General features: G+C 37.4%; 1 protein-coding gene across 1 annotated transcript in view; it reads left to right on the top strand.

Annotated features, from left to right (window-relative positions):
* SLC12A8 (solute carrier family 12 member 8) overlaps positions 1–22,084 on the top strand; it is a 1,470,733-nt gene that overhangs the window by 1,409,878 nt on the left and 38,771 nt on the right. The window contains exon 12 of the mRNA XM_044075012.1: positions 21,914–21,974. Within this exon, the coding sequence (XP_043930947.1) occupies positions 21,914–21,974 (61 nt within the window). The remainder of the gene's footprint in view (positions 1–21,913; positions 21,975–22,084) is intronic.

The raw sequence follows: 22,084 nt of genomic DNA, 5'->3' as shown, positions 1-22,084 counted from the left end.
TATGCTCACAAAGCTTTTTTCTATAAGTTTCACATGTTAACTTAAAGCACTCTAATAAATATTTCTTTACTTTGTTATAGTCTAAGCAGTTAATATCATACAATTTAGAAACAGCAGTTACAGCTTTACCGTGGAGTAAGGGGGCCAGGAGCCATACTCAGAGCCCTTGGTCAACATTATACTGTTTACATGCCCTTTCATGCATATGAATAAAACTATCAAAATTATCACTCTTTGTAAATTGTGGAAAAATTTACTGACTTTTATTGCTTCTGTGGTTCAATTATTCCCTTTCCCATTACCTCCATGACCCTGGCAAAGAGTCAGCATATCCTTTTCATGTTGCCTCTCCCTCTTTTTTTCTTCAGCCTCCAAATGCAGCAAGTCCTTCTGCTGATTCTGCTTTGACCTCCAAATGCCGCAGTTTGTTTGCTGATTCTAGTTCCAAACATTTGGATTCCAGTTCAAGTCTCTTTAACTCCAGATGGAGTTTTAATTCCTCTGAGGAAAAGTTGAACTGTCCTGTTTCTGAGAGCTGTACATCCCTAATGTCAGTCCTCTTGTTTGCTGGTCTGTGCTGCAGCTGTGATTAAGGCTAGAATAATTTCCCCTTTAGTCAGGTTGGCATGCCACAGCCCTTTGGCACATCTCAGCCAAATGGTTCCTTGTCAACTTGCCATAATCCTCTGCTGACATCCTTGCCTGCTTTCCCTGACTAACTGAGCTGACAAAGGTAAATAAATAAAACTATTGTGATATGAAACTCTGAATGTTCACAGTGTGGCTGCTTTTGAGTACAAACATGGTCTTTTGTTTCAGCTGCTTACAGGCTACAGAAGTTCAGTATCCAGACCAGTGTTCACCGATATGTGATGTGGTGATCCTACCACTGCCATCAATATGTGATGACCCTCCACTTCTGGGCCAGTAATCAAGGAGCCTCAATTCTCACTACTGGCACCTGTGGGGAATGTTCACTGGGAGGATAACAGGTGCACACACATTATCTCCAGATGCAGCTCTCTGCATCAATCACATTCAAGCACAATTTCCTTTAAGAGCACACAAGGAACACAGTTCAGGGCTGATTTCTCTCTCTTTCTTCAGATCCCCAGTAAGACTTCCCACTGGCACAGCAATAGAGTTGATATCTCAGCTGAGTGTCCAAGCCAAGAACTCCAGCACCCTCTCTGTCCAACCAGTGCTTTGTGGCCTTGCCCAAGTAGCTGACACACACACTATTTGAGATTTGATTTACACCCACACCTGGAAAAGGCTGGCACAGGTTTACTAGCTATGCCCCCCCCCCTGCACAGACTATGACTACCACCAGGCACTCCTGCCAGCTACCTAAAGGCTCTTCCAAAGGTACCCAATATACTGAGTGAAATTAATATTAATACAAATGATAGTTTGACCAAGAGCACTATTAGGAGTGACCCACACAGTGTCACTAAATAAATATGCAGATACTCTCAAAACTTAAATATGTCTACAAAGATCTGCCACAATGAAAGGTTTAAATATATTTACTAATAAATAATAAAAGCACAAGAAAATACTAATTATGTATTCACAGTGACCTCAGAGTTCAAAATCACAAGAATATTTAACATAACATTTAAGGACAGCCTCAGACAAATAAAGAAAAACAATATCTAAACTAAGCTTCATTATATTCCTGACTGAATCTAAGAGAATCACTATTCCCTACTTACTTAATAGAGCAAGGCAGATGATGTGGTGAATGGCCCTTGTTGTCAGACCCAAGAGAGAAAAGAGAATGCTCTATCTCACTAAGAGATATCTCAAAATAATATCTAAAGTATTACTTCTGGGATAGCTTGCATAATGACATCACTTTTGGCCATCTGACCTGTAGTTCCCATGCAAACCCCCATTGCTGGTAGCTGGCAGGATTTAGCACCTGCCTGTAAACAAACACACACACACACACACACACACACACACACACACACACACACACACACACACACACACACACACACATACTTACGTTTGCTCAGATCTGTGGCAGGTGCTGGAAGTCATAAAGCAATTTCATACCTCCATACTTCCAAAATAGTAATTAGTTCACCCCAAAAACAGTAGTGAAAGCTTCCTAGTGCAGACTTTGTGTCTCTGGCTGCATTGAAACCTGTACGATAGCATTTTTATGGTCTAGCCCAAAAAGTGGTTTAATTTCAGATATATTTTAAACTTTGCTGGACTGAGGTTAACCTATCTGCTAGTTTCCTCTGTTAAACCATATACATTTAAACAGTTACAATAGTGCATGTACATTTCTGTTCTCTCCAGTAGGGCACACTGTGGGTACACTTCAAACACAAGCACTTTATAAATACCTTTTCAACCCAAACATCTGTACAAATCAGTTTGATATACATATGAGATACAGTTCTAATATATTTGTAACACAAGCATCTTGTATAAATCAGCTTGATATTCACAAATGACATAATTATTTACAAAATTCCAGCTAGTTGTGCTGGCAATACATCCTATTATCACAAGCTGTTATATAAATAGTTAAAGGCCTGCATCATATAAGTGTCATTACATTGATTCATAGATATTCCATGGTCACCAAGTCTTATGATAATTTTCGCTTTGCCATTACCCTCCATCAGGCAGCACCTCTTTTCTTCAGAATGGCCATACAGGTCAATCATGGAGTGTACTTGTGGATAACCATCCAGTCTTATAGTTTATGTTTAAAGGAATATAGTGAGTCACAAAGCTTAGCATGCAGGGGAAGTTTATTCTAAAGGCTTGGAAGATACTGGGATAAAAGCCTACCCCACTGTCATGTTTCATCTATTTGTTGGTGAAGACTTAGGTAGCTGGCTGTGATACTGATGGAGATATTTGAGGAGAAACAGGAAGTCCAGGGCATTCAGGGTCTCTAATGGCACACTAGGTGAGTCAGAGATCTCCCCTGTAGAATCTGTAAGATGCTGAGTGAAAGGATACAGCTTCCAGTCTCTCTCTTGCCCTTAGGTCATTGATCCTTTTAGTTAGGAACCTTTTGGGTCTTTTGAATTGCTTGATATGTTTATAGTGAGAGACATCCCAAAGGGGCATTGTATTTGATAACTGTCCTGATCAATGCAGGATATAAGAAAGTGATTACGTCTTTAGACCTTGATGATATTCCATTGGCAATTACCTGGCCAAGTAAAAAGATTTTCTGATAACTATTGTAATGCAATGGTCAAAAAAGAGGGTGCTATCAACCCAAGTACCTAGGTTCATAACACTATTTTTTGTTTTGTAGTGGTACATTGTGCTGACAGTATAATGACAGGAGGGGTTGTCTACCAAAAGTGATGATGCTACACTATTAAGCATTTAGTTTGAGCCCATTTATAGTACATCAAAGGTGAGTTCATTCTGGATAGATTGGGTATAACAGGGTAACTTAACAGTAACCTCCAGTTAACAGTTGTCTGCAGACCTTTGTTAGCCAGAGGTCTTAGCTCTCTGCTTGGAGATCTGTGAAGTAAATACTATAAAGGGTCGGTCCCTGCACTGAGCCTGGGAGAGACACCAAGGGTGACTAATACTTTCTGGTGAAGCACCTGCAAATCGCACTGTGTGGGTCCTATCTTTCAGCCAGTTTATCCATCTTAGCATATATGGGTCAATTTTTAAAGCATTGTGCTTTTTATACCAGCATGGGGAAGGAGAAATAGCGTCAATGACCTTAGCCAGGTCAAGATCTAATATCTAATGCATAATTTAAAGAAACATACAAAGCTGAGGCTGTACAGTTTAAGCTAAATAAAGCCATATGTCGTCTTTCATACATCTCTAAACTTTCCTGCATAGATTCAGTGATTAGACTAGAATAACATGCTGAATTGTCTGGGAATATTGAGTCTGATTTGTAGCTCTGTGTTAAGACAAACAGGTGTTCAGAATTATCTAGTAAGCATAACACCTGAGGTATCAAATACAGTTCTATGTAGGTAAATATGTGCTCTGTGCATAAAATCAGTATACTGCATTGCTGTTTAGTTAAGTTCAGCTTATTAGCTATTCTTTCCATAAGTTTAGTTTCAATTAACTATTTAGGACTTTAAACCTAAATGACTACTTTCAGGAGAGAGTTGGCTGCTTTAAGCTGGTTAATTGAGTTGCTTTTAGCCCTAGATGAAAGTGAATATTGTGGTATTCAAATGTATATCAACAATTAATAGCAAGTTAACAGACTTGCCTTAGTCGACTGAGTTTTACTGCTGCAGAACTTTTAGGGTTTTGGGAAGGTGTTCGACTCCATCAGGTATAACAATGGTGGGGTAGGTTCACTGTTCTAGTTTTAGTGGCATGACTACTCCTTAGTAGATCTGTCTGATATTGCCTAAATACGATCTATACCATGAATGACAATCTGTCCCCCAGTATGTGTAACAGCTGTGCTGTTTGCCACATCTGATCCAGAAGTTTGCAGACAATACCTTGTGGAGATTTAGAGATATGATCCAATATTACTTTAAAAGTCTGTAAAGCCAGAGTGAACATTCTTTTATTGTATTAAAAAATATTTTTACAAGTTCATTACCGTGATGGATAATGGAAGTGCACAAGAAACAAACATGAATTAGTTTATATAGTTCTGCAGTACCTTTTTCATTACCACATTTCTTTCTTCTTCTTATGCTTTAGTTAACTAGTTCCTGTCATCTGCATCTTCTCATTTTCAAATAAAGTGCTAACTTGTTAGTTTTGCATGGGTATCAAAAATCTGCATGTGTAATTCTTTTTTTCTTCATACAAACAGATATGCAGTTTTATATCATGGCCTTAACAATTTACTTTCTGTCTTGTTCTTTCCATAAAATGTTAAACTTCTGTCATTAAAAGTGTTGTAGCATTCTTTTTACATATGAATAGATCCTAGTCTGTATTACTAATGTTATACAGATGGTTGTTGCTGATTTTCCCCTGGCATTTGAACAATCTGTGAAAAATCCTTAATATTTGTATATTCCTTTGTTTTTAGAGTGCTCTGTTATTGTATAAATTGTTTTCTTTTTTCCCCCTAGATGTGTGTTCACATTCTGGGCTGAGACAGTAATTGTTCCAATGGGATCAGTGTTCTACTCCAGTTAAAAAACTATGCAAATAAAATAAATTAATTAATTAATAGAGCCCCACATCATACTATGTTAGACATCACAGAAGCATTGTCATTTATTCAAAACCCCGTTTGAATTATGTAGTTATTTCTATGTCTCCTTTTTCATGAATGTGGTGTCCTTGTTTCAGACTTTGCTGGTTACTTTTGGATAGCATGTGTGCATTTCTTGTCATGCCCAGATACGCTGGTTATGTCCTAGTGTCATTTGGAAGTTTGAAACAACTGTAACTTAAAAATGATAATGTATGGTAACAAACAGAGTCATCACTTTGACACATCATATGCACAACATCACATGAAAATATAATAATCATACTAAGCACCTAGTGGCTAAGGAAAAATATCCATTGCCATTAGCGAAAAACAAACTTTTTCAATCTGTGATACCATATGAACAGCATGATCTAGTGTTACTTGTAAGGAGTTATGGCGAAATATAAGTTTGGATGCTGGATTGCATATTACAAAGGAAGCTCAATGGACGTAACTATAAATTCCATTAAGCAGATAAACTTTTAAGTTCTTAATGCCTTTTTCAAGCACTTAACAGTACGCACCACCCAAACTGAGCAAGAGTTTACATTCATCTTTGAGCACTTCAGCAGATGGACACCCTTTCTTACTCAGTCCCCATCCTTGTTACAAAATCTAGCATTAGTCATACTTTTCCTTTACAGTTCCCCATTAGTATGCTGGGCATTATATGACCTGAGAATTTTTTTCAGGTGTCATTTCATTATGTCTCTGGTTGTTTATCTCCGGAGGGTTTTCTTGGCATAAACAGTACAGTGGCTTGTAATTAGCTTGTCCAGTGGATTCTCATTCATCTCACCTCTCTGCTTTGACCTTTTCATCTTGGTTTACCTTACAGGGTATAGCTCAGTGCTTCACTGAGATATAAAAATACCTTCACCACAATAAGGTAGTGGTCCAAATATGGGTACAGAATGCTTTGGCCACAGGTACGTGTTGCAAAGGTTTTTTTGGCAAACATTGTTGAATATTTACACTTGTTGAACTGTGAAGTAGTTGAATTTTGGATTATTGCGTGAGCGGTAAGTGGGAGTGTTTTTGAGTTAGGTTAGAGTAAAGGCTAGAGATGGGAATGTATACATGTATGTTGTGTGTTATGGGTTGAGTGCATGTGTATGTGTCAGTGCATGTGTGTGAATGCACATGCACTTGTATGAGTGTTTATGGATAGTATGGGTCAAGTAAGGGCTAGTTGTTAGCATTGTGTGTATGTGATTATATATGTGCAGTGCCTATGTCTGTCTTATGCAGGAGTTCTGGAAAGGGTGTTTAGTACCCTAATATGTGGGGTTGCAGTTGGGGTTAGGTGCAAAGATAGGAGTAGGGTAAGGTTTTACTCTCTAACACCACTTAATACACATGTGATTAAACTAAACGTGATTAAACTTAATCCATATAATTCACATAATCTTGCCAAGCTTGAAACCTACTATAACAAAATCTCCAAATTTGCCACTAATGCTTCCTATAAATCTTATCACTGTCAATCTCTCAAACAACCTAACTTGCTAGAACTCCCTCTTTTACTTCAATTTAATCAACTAACCATAGCCCACAAAATCCTCCACCATCCAGAAAAAAAAACAGCCCTTAAGGACATTATCCAACCATACTTTGCATCCAGATCCCTTCGCTCAAACAACAAACTCCTCCTCCAAGTCACCAAAGTAAAAAACTCAACAGGTAAATCTCTCTTCTCCAACTATATCTCCAAACTTTGGAACTCTATGCCCGATCCACTTATGAACACTTCCTCATCTAAACAGTTTAAAGAACTCCTAAAAGTCCACCTTGCAAACTCCTGGCTCTGCTCCTGCGACAGCCCAAGTTAGACCTACACCATCCCCTCAAACATTGAATCCACTCAACAAACACCTTACTGATTCTTATATCAAACTTATTCTCTATCTACTACCAATGTTCAATCACACTGACATATCTTTGTTTGAAAACTCTACGTACTGAAATTAAGTACAACCCTTCAGAATGTATTAAATGTTGTTGCTATAATTCCTATTGTTTTTTCACTCCTGTGAACCATTACTGTTGTAAATAGTCTTATTATAATTATCTACTCTGTGTTACAAAATCTATTGTTGTATTAGAAAATGTAGGAACTTAATGTTTTTTAATGTGTGCTAACTATACTCTGTACTAAAGACTTTGTACCATTTGATATTGGAGCTTTTCTCCCAGGGCCTCCTCTGGAAAAGGACACTTGTCCAGATGGACTTTTCCGGTCAACAAATTTAAAATAAAATAAAATAAATAAATACATGTGCTAATCCTAACCCCTAACTCTACACATTAGGGTACTATTACTACACATTTCCCCTAACAGAACCACTATTAAAATATGCTATTTTTGATGATTTGTTTTTTGATTGTTTTTTTAATTTTTAGTTTAGTCAATCAGAAAAGGAGACTCTTTTCTTTTTCTGTACACATTTTTTTTGCTTTTGATATAATAGATTTTTCAAATAAAATGAAGTTAATTTTTTTAGATTGTGGTTCTGTGATTTGTGCATGCAGTTATTAGTAATATATTCATGTATGCATTGCTAATATACAATGACATTATTTAATGAAAAAAAAAGTTTATGAATGGATTTTCTGTGACTTCTCCCATGTAAGGAAATTAAAACATTTGCTATACAATGTTGAACACGTACATGCCCGTAGTTGCCCAGTACACAGCAGTTTACGCTGCCATTTTTAAGGGAGTCAGGAGTGTGTATGTGTATATTTAGCTGTTTGGTTTTACTCTCCTGGCATTCCAACCCATGAGGATTTTGTTTTACTGAATGCAAGTTCACCTGCACAGTGCTTCTCTTGTTGCCTTCTTTTGGAAGGTCGCACAGGTGGTAGCATGATTTCTTTAATTTTGTGATAACCATACGTCTACATTTTTTTAACTTACTGTTTCATTCATGATATTTAAACAAGAAAAAGCAGCAGATTTGAGCACTGTTAGTTCAGTAACCTCTAGTTCCAGTGATACTTATTTTCGGCATGGCTATTGAACTCCTTAATAAGCATTGCTGGATTTACAATGGGCACTCGGCTTGATCTGCCCAATCAGTGTGCATATTTTTTTTAATAATTGTGAGCTATCATTGTTTACACAGCAGTAGTAGGAAAGATTGTGTCCCACAAATGCAAGCTTTCAGCGAACTTCAGGCAGAGCAGTACTTCCCTTCAGTGTTTTATGTCAAGCAGTCTCACTTATCTTTATCTGTGCTCTTTTTGTACAGGCAGCAGGCCTAGAATGTTTCTGTAACTACCTTTTATAGCTACAGCCTGAATAACTATGCATAAGTCATACTATTTAGATTCCTTAACTGGTGCCCTCTCAACTCAAATTTGAGGCTAAATAAAAAAAACTTCTCAATGTTGCAAAGTTGAAGACTAGAAAGAAAAAAGTCTTTTGCCGGAAACTGTAGGCTGATTGATTCTAATATTGCAAGCAGTTTGCTACAGTTAAATTATGACACACTAAACACATTAGCTCTTCATTTTTGACCACAAATGCTATGTATGCAATCATTTATGAAAGGGGCAATGCATTCCCTCACCATCAGCGCCTGCTGATAATACTCTCGACAGTTTGCACCTGGAGCAGACTGTTCATCTTGGGCCCACCCTAGATGTAGCTCTAGATATAACTTCATATATGGATTTATTTGCTGAGATTCCAGAAATTTTGTAAGAGCCAGACATACTCCACATTCAGATTGGAACTGTTCTGCTATACAATGTTGTCTCAGTTTTACAGTGATGGAGACAGCAAATCCTTCAGTCGTAATGGGGCGCAGCTCATTTTAACATGCCAGATTGGATAATTAGTTATTCCTGAGGGCACCTGGTTGGGAGCAATGCTGGTATCATGCAGTATTGATGAAGTCTAATGTGGAAAGTTTTCACTGAGCTGTTGCTCTCGATGAATACATACCCTAAAACAACTCATGTACTACACTGATATGTAAAATAAATTTATTACCTGAATCCCCTGGAAAACGTATGAGACATTATTGTAGTTTTAGACTAGCTCCTTCACAGGCAGACAAAAGCTTTAGTTTTGCTACATCAGGAAACAAAAGGATAAAATTAGAATGTGATTTCAAACTTTAGAGAAAATTCATGTGACTGTATATGTGTTCCATAATAAATTCCGTCTCAAATAAAAAATTATTATTGCTTGAACTGTGTAAAAGTTTCCAAATATGTATTGCAGTACTTTACATTAATGTATAGCAGCTGCCATTTAAGATGATTGCTTTAGACAGCTGTATTAATATAAGATTAAGTAGGTAAGAGGTCACATAACACTATAATGCCCCACTGCTAAAAATGTTATTAAAAGTTTGTGAATGGGTATATGATATAATCATATTTCTAAAGAGTAGATATTTCATTATGTAGAAATTAGAGGTTTTGCTGTGTGTTAAGAACCATTTTACTCACGTAATTTGCCCATTTCACCTGGTTGGATAAAAGACTCAGATCCTTAATAAAGTAATAATTCTTCTCACTTCACAAGAATTGCCTTGTATGTGACTTGTGCATATTTGAATTAATTTAGCAATGTCAATTTTGCATTTTATGTATTTGATGCTTGAGAAAACCTGCTAGCATAAGTATGTGGATCCAAAGATAGACAGGACTCCAAATGCATACTTCATGTTCATATAAGTGTCGGGAATGGCATTCCATGTTTCAGTATTGCTCCATTTGTGCTTCTGAGTGAGAATGGCCTTCTGACGGGCAAAATCTTCGAGATCAACTGTCAGACTTTTGAACTTAGACACCCATAAGTCTTTATCAGCTATGTCGGCCAGTTCAATTTCAAGATCGAGTTGACTTACTCCTGTAAATGTGGACATGTTCGGCAGACATGGGTCGATGTCCAGGGGTGTGACAGGGAAGGATAATGTGTTATTTTCCTTTCTGAACTCAAAGAATCTTTCCCCAAATACAGTCTGCCTTATGATGATTGCACACTGTAAATACAATTTATGTGATTGTGTGCTTCTTTGAACTCTCTCAGGGAGGGGAAGTGAGACAGCATACCTATCTGTACATCTCTGGCAAACACTGTCATCTTGCGCTTAAACAGCAAAACATCCTACAGCATCTGCAGAATCGTGCTTCCTTTTCCCTGAAGATTTTTGTTCAGCATGTTGAAGTGCAGTGTCATATCCACCATGATGTGAAACTTTTCCAGCCAATTTGGATGTTCCAGCAAAGTTTTCATGTGTTCTAGACATGCAGCAAACCATTTCAGTACCTCTCCCCTGGACAGCCATCAGACTTTGTTATGCAGCAGGAAATCCGAATATGCACTGTTGACTTCATTTCACAATGAACAGAATTGTTAGTGGTTTAAACCTTTTGCCATTATTTTGTTCACTATTTGAATGACAAGGTTCATCACCTCCATGTATTTGAGAGGAAATGTTTGAGCACACAGTGGTTCTTGGTGCAGAATGCAGTGAAATGTCATCAGGTTTCAATCCAGAGACTTCCGAAGTAAAGTCACAAACTCATTCTGTGCTCCTCTCATACTAGATACTTCATCTGTAGCCACTGACACCCTGTGGGTGATGTTTATTTCTTTGACTTTTAAACAATTCACCAAAGCCTGACAGATGCCCCCCCCGCCCCCTGTGTTTTGCCTTTTAGCGATTCAACTCGATGATTTCTTCCTGCAGCTGATCATAGTTCATATATCTGAATAACAGCACTGTCTACTCAATAAAAAAAGTAATGTCTTTCAGCCTTTCCTGGTTAGGGGTTGCCACACTGGAACTCCGGTCCACTAATGATTGGCAGTGGATTTTTACGGTGCCGAGTTGCCAGCCCGATAGCCAACCTTCAAAGAAGGCACGCCCATTCATGCACCTACCTGCATGCCTTTAAACATCACTCGACCATGGGAAGGACATGCAGACTCCACACAGAAGGCACTCCAGCTGAGAATCGAAAGGGAGAACCTCTTGCTCTGAGGCGACAACGCTAACTGCTGCACCACCGCAGCTTTTTGGCACTGTCTACTCAATATTGTTTACATATTTTGACTCATTATAGGTTATTGAGTATGCTGGAATTTAATTAATGTCCTCAATTTGTTGACTGGTGATGTTTGCTGCCATCTTAATGGTCCTGTCCTTGACCGTCTGTGCAGAGAGAGGCATATCTGTAATTTTCTGAACAATTTCACATTTGTTTTTGAAGTCTGAAAATAAATGCTCTGATATTTTAATGAATGATTCTTTCATGTATTCTCTGTCTGTGAACAGCTTTCCACGCCTTACTATCTCCTGAGCTTCCACAAAACTAGCAGCAGTAGTTGAGTTTACAGACTTGATCCACTTCTTGAAAGTATATTTGCTCTGATCAGCTCTCCACAGCAGTTCTGAAATCACTCATTCATCTTCAGCATGGTACTTTTCAGCAAATGCTGTGTGTTTGTTCTGAAAGTATCTTTTAAATTTACATTTTTTGTTTGCTAATTACTCACTACATATCAAGCATACAGGTACACCAGCATCATTGGCAGTGAAAGCAAATGAATCTGTCCATGCAGAATTAAACTCTCTATTTTCTTCTGAGACTTTTCTTTTTTTGGATTTATCCATGGTTAGCTTACAGGGAGTTGAAAACTCAAGATTAGCCACCTGCAGGCAGCAGGGAAAGGAGGCGGGCTGTAGACGTTGTAGTAGGTGATGCATATTTTGGTTGATAAAATATTTAAACACTTTTTTTTTAATTTTAGTGTCACAGTATCACCTCCATCTCCAAAATAAGAGGTGTTCGCTTTGAAAGAAAAAATAAAAATAGACATTATTTATTTCCATATAATTTTTTTGAAAGCTACAAGGAGACACTTCAGGGGGATGGAAGAGCTGCGGGTTGCCTACCCCTGCCTTAGAGGATAACTTTCTTAATTTCTGAGCATGTTCTAAGGTTTATTCTCTTTGGACCTATGCTGCTCTGCTATTTGAACAGGTGACAGATATAAAATATTCATCTTCCATAAAGAATTGTATAACTTTGCAATCAAACAAGTGTCAGGCTTCACCCTGGACAGAATTCTTACTGCAGTACAGCTATATCACTGTTCATAGCATCCTGATGGAAGACTGTAAACATACTTTCCCAAGATCTTTGTAAGTATGTTAATCGGTATGCAGGAATAATATTAAACTGTTGTGATTTGAATTTGTCTAGCAGTAGGTTTAATATACAAGTGTTTTAGGATCTAGATTGTCATTGTTCTGGAAGGAAATATGTACTGATAGATATTCTTTTTAACTGGCTTACAGCAAGAACTTTGTGTATATAGTTGACCTGTTTATTATTAATTTTTTAGATTCAGTTTGTATTTTGTATAGATGTTTAAGTTGTTAGAAAATTGTTGTTTGGACTTTGGAATCTTTCCCTGTTTGAGTTGCTGTTTTGCAATTAAAAAAAGAACAAGGGCGCAGAAAAAATCATGCGGTGTTTCATTCTTTGATATTGGTCTATTTAAGTGTTGTTTTAGCAAACACAGCACAGGAAAATGAGACGATACATTTTTGTCATTTCTTAGAAAGAAAACAAGCATGTGGGTTCATTTAGGTTATCAGTATGGTTACTGCATAACACTAAGGGTTTTAAACTGCAAATGTTTTGTAAATCTTATTCTTCAATGAGAATGCAGTATGCTTACTGTTGTAAATGTAATTTGGTTATATAACCGTACTGTACATAGTGGTGTACTATAGCTACCAGAAATGTGTTCTTTTTCATTTTCCCTAATTTTCTGGCTCGCAGAATTCAACTGTCTTCTATTTAAATTTTGGACAGTTTACCACTTGGAAAGGATTAAGGATTAGCAAATGGAAACGTGGTTTTGGAGCTCTGACTGTGCTCTTCTAGATGCCTCTGAAACGCAGCTGCCTGCCCAGGATTTTCTTTGTGCCACTCAGGCTATTTCCTCTCTGCATGTTAATATTGGCTGACTTACTTAATACTGAGATAAATTTGAAATGTAATTGCAGAAGGCAAAAATGTAAATTATAATCTGAAATATATAGCAAATATTTGAAGGTCAGAATAAATCTGACAAAACTAATATCCTTAAATAACATCCTACATTATTTCCTGAATTATTTCATTTATTATTATATTTTATTTATTTCCTGCATTAAATATGTGGGGCATAATTTTTATGATTTCCTTACTAAAAAGTATATAAGCAAAACACGTTTGGGACTAATCATTATTGAAAGCAAACATATCAATTAATTTGTAAACAGGAGCACTGCAGACTAAATGGGTGCAAGAACAGAAGACAGAACTAGATGTATGTAATTTTTCAAAACTGTGAGTTTCAAAGCAGCTAAGTTTGTGTTAACTGCCATAATGGAAATAATATACATTTAATCATATAAATTATTGTGTGACTTAACTCTTTGGAACTAGGAATTAACCACAAATAATGCTGAAATCAATATGGTTTAGTAGAAATACTGAATTTTATAACTGCTTGGACTGCATAGCCAAACCTTTCTGCTTGTTTTACCTGCGTACTTTAATACTTTACCCCATAACTGATGCGGCCAGCACTCCTTTGCTTTTCTTTGTTGTATGCTTTGTTTATACAGACTGCATTATTGAATTTGTTTATAGTTTCTGATAGTTTCATCTTCTAGGACGGAGTTGTACACATTGTTCCTCCATTTTGTACTCGTGCCCTCAGCTATCCCTGAAGAAGGTCAGCCTGTTAAATGTGACAATTTCCTCACTTTTTTGGCAGGGTGTATGGCATCCAGACTACTGCACAATGCTGAGTCGCTAGTGTCACATATCAGCAGCTTGCTAACTAAGGCAGTAAGCAGTTCTTCTGTTGAAAACATTTGTTCTGTTTCTATCCACTGTATCTTGGACATCACCTTAGATATATGGCACTGAGTGTAAAGATTTCTTCTCATTTCTTTATCCTCAAATTTCCAACCAGCTTGCCTTTATTCAGCTATCCACCTTGCACAACCATATTTTCAAGCCTACTGCCTGGCCTACACTAGCCAATCTAGTTACATCTTACACACCAAATCGATCCCTACAATCAGAAGACAAAAATCTCTTAGTTATCTCAAAACCCACAAGAAAACCTGGTCACTCTCTGTATTCATACTCTGTATTTATACATTGGAATTCACTACCTCTAGCTACCAGATTTATTCCTGGTCTAACCCATTTCAAAGCCTCTTTAAAAATCATCTCAAAAATACATGGCTCTGCTCCTGCATAAGGCCTGCCTTATGCTCAGGTTTTCCTCTTCTCTCACATTTCAATCCCTCACAGACTACAAGATCCTAAAGCTCTTCTAACGCCTACTCTGCTTCTATACCATATCCTTAATCTACTGCTCAGGCTTTATTGCTTCTATTCTTAACTCTCTCTCTCTCACTGTGTCTGCATCACTAACTTTCTGGCTGCTATTTCTACATCATGTATGATGAGAGTGATTATTATCATCTGTAATGTTTTAACTGTATAGAACTGTTTAGATGTGTAGTAATATATTACATCTTGTAGAAGTTTGTTCTTTCAACTTACGTTTTGTATAGTATTTCTAATGTAATCTTTACTGTATTGGATTATACTGTATTTGTATTGTACTGTATGTGGAGCTTTTCTCCCCGGGCCTCTGCTGAAAACGGGTTCTGTAGACCCAGTCAGACTACCCCTGGTAAACAAATGTCAAATAAATAAATAAAATAAATAAAATTCAGATACAATGTGTAGCAGGGTTTAGGTGGTTCATTTTCCCAATTCTGTTGCCCTAGAACATCATAGATGTGAGGGCCTGCCAAGGAAAGGAAAGTCATTGTTTAAACATGCAGAGGATTGGAATGTAGGAATCCAGCCATCCAATGGTGTTGAGTCACATAGATTACTACAGCAACTCCAGGGACAGCTGCTGCCATCAACAGAGTTTTGTAGGAAAGCAGGGAACAGAAGTAGATTGCCAGGCCTTTTTTTTTTTGCATCGCCCCACCACCACTGCCACCAATGCAGATTTATAGATAGTATATATTCACAAAACCACACACAGTATCTTTTTGGGATATAGGAAGAAACCAGAATACCCAGAGAAAATCCATGCAAACAAAGGCAGGACATATAGATAGATTGTTACATCATTTTCACTTGCACAACTGTTTTTTTTTTGTTAGGAAATGTGAGATTTTGCAGTATAAGCCAAACCCCATCTAGTTCTAAGGGCTGGAATTCTTTTTTTTTTTTCAAAAGTAAAAGCTCACTCTTGTAGAATTTGAATAACATCTGTTGTTTCATATAATATTGTAATGTTTCAACTAACTTAGCCTTGTGGCACAGAGGAATGAAGCTTTTACTGTTTACTAGATGACCTGTGTTTGATTAGTATATTAGTGTTAGAGGGACCAGATAGAAGACATTGTCTCACTCCTTCTGGGGAGAGAGTCAGTCTGGTTGGCCGCAGCAGTAGCAGAAAAGCTTGCCAAGATCTGACTGCAAGTGGTGTGCTGCTTAGCCAAAAAGTTGCATATGTGCTGTGAAGCACATATGGACCTACTGATGATGGCCATAGCAGAGCTCAGAAGCCTGCCATGAGGGTTGAAGAGTTGTGAATACCCTTTCTCTATCAGCAGTATGAAGCTACAGTAGTGTCCACACTATCTGCACCATCCTGGAGATGGGTTTGGTAGAGGCCAGGCATGGTGAATCTGGTTGCAGCTGATGGTCGGATGTAGGGAGAGAAAAATGATGTTTCACATAGAAAATAATTGTTTTCTACATGTATTAGAGGAAACTTAAGAATTATTTATCTTAACATCTCAGGGCATTTGCTATTCTTTTATGTTTCTTCGTAGTACACAACTTTCCAAATAGGGACTATCTTGCATAAGAAGGGGCAGGTGTTAACCCTACATGCAAACTCCATACAGATGGCACCCCACTTGAGAATCAAAATGAAGAACCTCTTGCTGTTAGGTGGGAGTGATACTCAAGTGCACCACTGTGATGCCTGATTTAGGAATAGATAATGCAAAAATCCGCTAGCACAACAATAGTATGACCTCATCTACTAAGCTCTCACTTGAAAGAGTAAATGCGGGTTCAAGCCGTAGTTGTAGAGAGCGTAGCAGGCAGAGGTCAGCAAGAAAAGCTGCGGGGTGACTCATAAACTGTTAAATGTATTAAATTTAAGATGTCATATTGAGAAGTGTACTATATGTTTATCGTTTTTTTTTTCTTCTTAATCTTATATTCTAGATTTTTAGCACATGTATTTATAGCACTAACTCATAAACATAAAAAATAAGTAAAATTGTTAAATTCTTTTAGGAATATAGTTTAATTCTTTACATGAAAAATAATTTTGTTGGACAAATCATATATCATTAATGCCATATCAATATATATTAACAATATTTCTTGTAAGCCATGTTACGAGAGGCAAACAAATGTAAAAATAGCCAGCATGAGAAAAGAATAAAAATAAGTGATTCTCACTATTATGCATGTTGTATTCACTTTATAATTCAGCTTAATGAATGAACATTTGTAAAGGCTGACATTAGTAAATTTCCCAGGTAAGAAAAGAGGTGTTGATTTAGGGTGCTGGATTTATTTTAGATTGGCTGAGGAAGGACTTTCACTACAGAAGACACTAATTATTTTTAGAATTGATAAGAAAAGTCAGAGATTAAGTCAGGTAGTGGATCAGGCACAGTATTCTACTTAAAACATGGAAGTAGTGCTATAATGAGTGGAACGTCTGCTGTTTCTATTGCTGATTGGACAGACGTTTGCCAATACTGAGAGGTGACACAAAGGGTAAGACAGCAAGTAAGATGTATGCAGTAGGGAAAGCAATTGTAATGACCTGTGGGATTTCAAACATTCTGAGCAGTCAGTGCAATCAGTCCATGCTCTTTCCATTGAGGTAGTCCCTTTGTACACTTTTGTGAGTACTAACATCACAGTTTGTGTCACTGAAAAAAGATTGTAGTCTGATGCAGGTTTTAGCTATGCAATTTAAAAGGAAGCTGAAGATCAAGGTACTGAAGTCACTGCTGTATGGAGCAGCTCAGTTTATGTAAATTACATCCTGCTTAGGTAACAAGGTACAGGTGAGTGTCAGAATGAATCTAGTGACCTCTGGTGTACATTACTTCATCCCTGTTGTTTTTAACAATTGTGGTCTTGGAGACAAAATGTATCGCAGTGGCACTGTCACACAGCAGTGGCTTGCCCTTACATGCAATATCAATTCAAACAAAAAAAAAGCTACTTTGGAAGAATTTCTTGAACTGAAAAAGGTACTTTCAAGAGATTGGATTGTTTAACAAATATAGTGTCTTACATCATAAGTGGTCTCTTTAACAATGTGAGCTAAGTTTTGTTGCAGTTGTATACAGGAGCATTGACATTAGCCAGAGGATTTACTTTAGACTGACTGTTTTGTGACAGTATATCACTGCTGTGTCGTCTCCAAGCCCAGAGCTGTTAAAAAACAACAGGGATGAAGCAAGGTACACCAGAGGTCACTTGAGTCATTCTGTCACTAATCTGAACTGTGTTACCTAAGCAGGAATGAATTTTACAAAAACTGATATATGATATGATATGATATTCAGTCATTCATTTATTTTCCACTTACTCATCTAATCCAGTTTGAGGTCAAAGGGGAGCTAGAGCTTGTTCCAGCACACACTGGATAAAGCAAAGGAACTTATCCTGGATAGGACACCAGCCCATTGCAGGGCACACATACTCACTGTCATACACCATCATAGCCGGTCTTAGGCATAGGGCAATTATATGGCTGCCTAGTTTGCTGCTCTAGCAAGGGTGCTTTCCAGTAATCTGGTTGGTGTAGGTATACCAGGATGGGGGCACAGGGTGGTGGTGGGGTGCTGTGGAGACCTTTTGCCTAGGACACCAGTTGACTAAAAGTGGGTCCTGTACACCATATTCACCCATGGAAAATTTCAAGGACTGCCAATTCAATTACAACACATCTTGGCATGTGGTTGGTATCCAGAACACTTAGCCAAAGACCTATACCTACATTTATAGCTTTAAATGCCTCATTTAAAACTGCACAGCACATATCAAGCATTACATTTTGAACATACAAAAGCATGCAGTATTACTAAGAAAGCTTTATAATATTGCCTTTGTCACAGGAAACAATGTTCCATGTGAACATTCTCCATTAAACCATAATCTTAGTGCACTGTCATGTATTCCACAAAAAGCACATCAGGCAAGAGCTGAACCAGACATTTAGACCTAATTTCTGACCTACTCAATGTTGAAGACTGTACCCACAACTAAACACATCTAAACTAAAAACGCAGGTGTGTGTCACATTGGTATGTTTTGCCCTCACCAGTACACTGCATTGCACTCTATATTTTATTTATATAGTTCTTAAACAGGTGGGCAGATTCTTCCAAAGATCTTTTTAACCAAGACCTGAAAGATGGCAGTACACCTAGACTGAGGCTTAATAGAGAATAAAACATGGAACATAGTTTGTTTTGACAGATATGTTCTGACAGATGCAATACTATAAAGCATTCTTAGTAACACTGTATGCTTTTGTAGGTTTATTGGTCAATATTTAGTACGCAAGCACAGTTTTAAGTCATAGTTTTTCTCAAGTGGTTTCCTCCCACATTCCAAAGATTTGCAGTAGGTGGATTGAGCAATCTAAATTAGCTGTAGGTTTGGGTATGCATGCATGTGTGTGTTATGGAAGAACAGTGGTAGACCTAGCCAGACAGTAGTGTGAACATTCGCTCTAGATGATTGTAACTATTGATGTGACATACCACCCCATGTGCAAAATTATTTATTTATTTATTTTACATTTGTTGACCGGGAAGGTCCGACTGGATACATGTCCATTTTCAGCAGAGGCCCGGGGAGAAAAGCTCCAACATTGACAACTAGGTAAAAATATATGTTAATAGAATACAGATTGTTCTCCTTTGGTAGTTTACACACAAAAGAGGAGACATTATAAAGTATTTAAATACACTACTCCAAGTATATATAAAATGATACAGACACATATTATAGCATTCTTTTTCTCTTTTTAGGCTGACCCTTAGGATAGTTTGATAGGGTATTAGTTTAAGAAGAAAAGAAAAGAGATTTACATGGAAGAGGGGAATAAGGAGGAATCAGATGAGAGAGAGGTAAAGGTTAAATAGGTTAGACCTGGTAAAGGAAGAAGATTACTAGTTTAGGTGGAGTCAGTCTGGACTTGTGCATTGGCAAAGCCAATGTGTCTTGAGATGGTGAGTTAACCTATTTTTGAAAAGTTTAATGGAGGGAATGATGGTGAGGCTGGGTGGAAGGGAGTTCCGTATTTTTCCGATTGCATTGGCAAAGAGAGCGTCACCCCCTGCATTGTTGTATTTTACTGTTTGAGCTAGTAGCTTGTTTGAGGAGCGTAAACTATCGAGATTGTTGTAAGGTTTGATTAGGTTTTTCAGTGCAGGGGTTTTGTCAGATTGTTTAAGAATTTTAAATGCTACTATGAGTTGGCTCTGCTGGAGAAGGTTTGGGAATTCTATCCTACCCAGACTTTGTAGGTTGCTACAATGATGGGTTCTGTAAGGCATGCCAGTTGCAAATCTGGCAATATGATTATAACAACATGTTAGTTTATTTACTTCAGATATGTTAAGGTTTGTAAGGATAGGTGAGGCATATAGGAGGGTAGAGAGGAGATGACAGTGGCCATTTTTGCTATTGGAGTAAGAAAGGATTTTATTCTTTTATTAACGGTTTTAATAGTCTGATTGATATGGATATCAAATCTGAGTTTATTGTCAACGGTAACTCCCAGTAGTTTAGTGTAGGAGTCTGGGGAGATAATTGTCCCATTTTTGGATTGAATAGAAAAGGGTGTGGGTATGATCTTATGAGTGGGGTAGAAGATTAACAATTTGGTTTTGTTTGGATTAAGAATAAGTTGACGTCCCAATAGTCAATTCTCTACTGCAGTGAAACAGGATTGTGTTTTTGATAATAGATTAACTGGAGATGAATCAGAACAAACTAATGTCGAGTTGTCAGCATATTGAATACAGGTGGCGTCAGGGATGGCTTTGTAGAGGTCATTTATAAAGACAGAAAAGAGAAGAGGTCCCAGTATGGAACCTTGAGGAACCCCTATGGTATTAGGTAGGAGGCTAGAGAGCTTATTCTGCCAGAGTACAGCTTGTTGTCTCTCCGAGAGATAGGCTTGAAACCACTCTAGAGTTTGGTTGTCTAAATGGAGATTTTTTAGGGTATTATGAAGTAGTTGGTGGTTCACCATATCAAAGGCCTTTGATAGGTCCAGAAAGAGAGCTGACAATATTTTTTTCTTATTCCGGTTGTGGTTAATTGTGTCAGTAAAAGAGAGAAGGGCAGTGGTTGCACTATGGTGTGGTCTAAAGCCATGTTGAGAACTGGTAAGTAGGTTGTTCTGGATAAGATAGTGAAGAAGTTGTCTGTGTACACACTTTTCCATGATTTTGGCTAATGGTGACAATATAGCTGACAAAAATAGGAAAAAAGGTTGTGTTGTGGAAGGATGAATGGAGAGGATGCAAGCACATATTCACAACATGGTAATGTAGTAACAAGATGTTTTTTTTTTTGATTTTGGTGATTGCATGCTTCCGCTTCAGCTTGTCTCCATTTTTTTGCCCCACTGCACTTCATATTAATGCATGGTTATATATGTTTTCAATAAGCCAAGCATTCGTGCAAAGTAGCAAAGGCTACTAAGAACATAGTGATATTCGCCTTACTCACTCTGTTTACAGTGTGTTATGCTAGCAGTCAGCATTCTCAAGCATCCAAATTTCCTTGGATCTTCATTATGAGCTTAGTTTTGTAATTTTAACGTGAACTGACATTTTAGCTGTAGTAAGTTAACATTCTAGATCACTGCCCCCCTTCTCTTACACTCAGGGAAATCTGACTCAAACATTCAAAAAGGCCTTCAGAGTACCTTCAATAAAGCAAATTCCTAAAGGTATAAGAACTGTGTAAAAGAGCAGGAATAAACATTTACTAGCAGGTGTTTTACAGATAACTACATAATGCTAAGAATGAAGCATTTTGCAAGCGAGCAATTCTACTACCAAAAATAAGAAGAGCATATTAACAGATTAAGAGAGGGAGTCTAAGTAAACAAGAACCCAAATGATCAAGCTGTTTATTAATGCACCCTGGGGTAATCCATTATCCCCCAAGGCATGGTATCCAAAGGAGTTTAACTAGATACAACTTAAATTTTGCTCTGAAAATCTTGTAATATATTCCTTGGATGAAAAGGGTCCTCAAAGCCTATGCATTGAGTTGACAAATACACCAGTAAGTAAGTAAATAAAAACGCTGAGTGTCCACAGCCCAATACTTTGACTACCAAACCACTACTATTAATTATATTTTCCTCTTTTATATGTGGCTGGATCTGTGTTTGTTTTACATCTGTAATTTTGTTTTGATTTACAAAACTTAATACGTTTTGCTTTCTGCTGCAGAAGCTAATGTACACTCAGTGTCTTCACAGTAGGAAAAGTTTACAGTTTATTTTGTTGTTTGATAACCCACTGTAAAATGTTTTACATCACCTAAAAATTAATTTCATTTCCTTATTGCTTACTCTAGGAGTAGCAGCAAGCTTCAGCTTCTTTCAGTGGATCAAGTCACTTCTTAAAGAGCTTTGCAGGTCAGTAGGAACTAACCACTGTAATATACTTTTTTTTCCTAGCAGCATCTCTCAGATGACATTGTGAACTAGGAGAGTGCATTAATATAACATAGTTCCATTAGTACTTA

Source organism: Protopterus annectens, chromosome 6.part0 (assembly GCF_019279795.1).
Source record: "Protopterus annectens isolate FY-2018-M chromosome 6.part0, PAN1.0, whole genome shotgun sequence".
Taxonomy (NCBI): domain Eukaryota; kingdom Metazoa; phylum Chordata; order Ceratodontiformes; family Protopteridae; genus Protopterus; species Protopterus annectens.
Note: the sequence above shows the minus strand (reverse complement) of the source record. Positions and strands in the feature narration are given on the sequence as shown.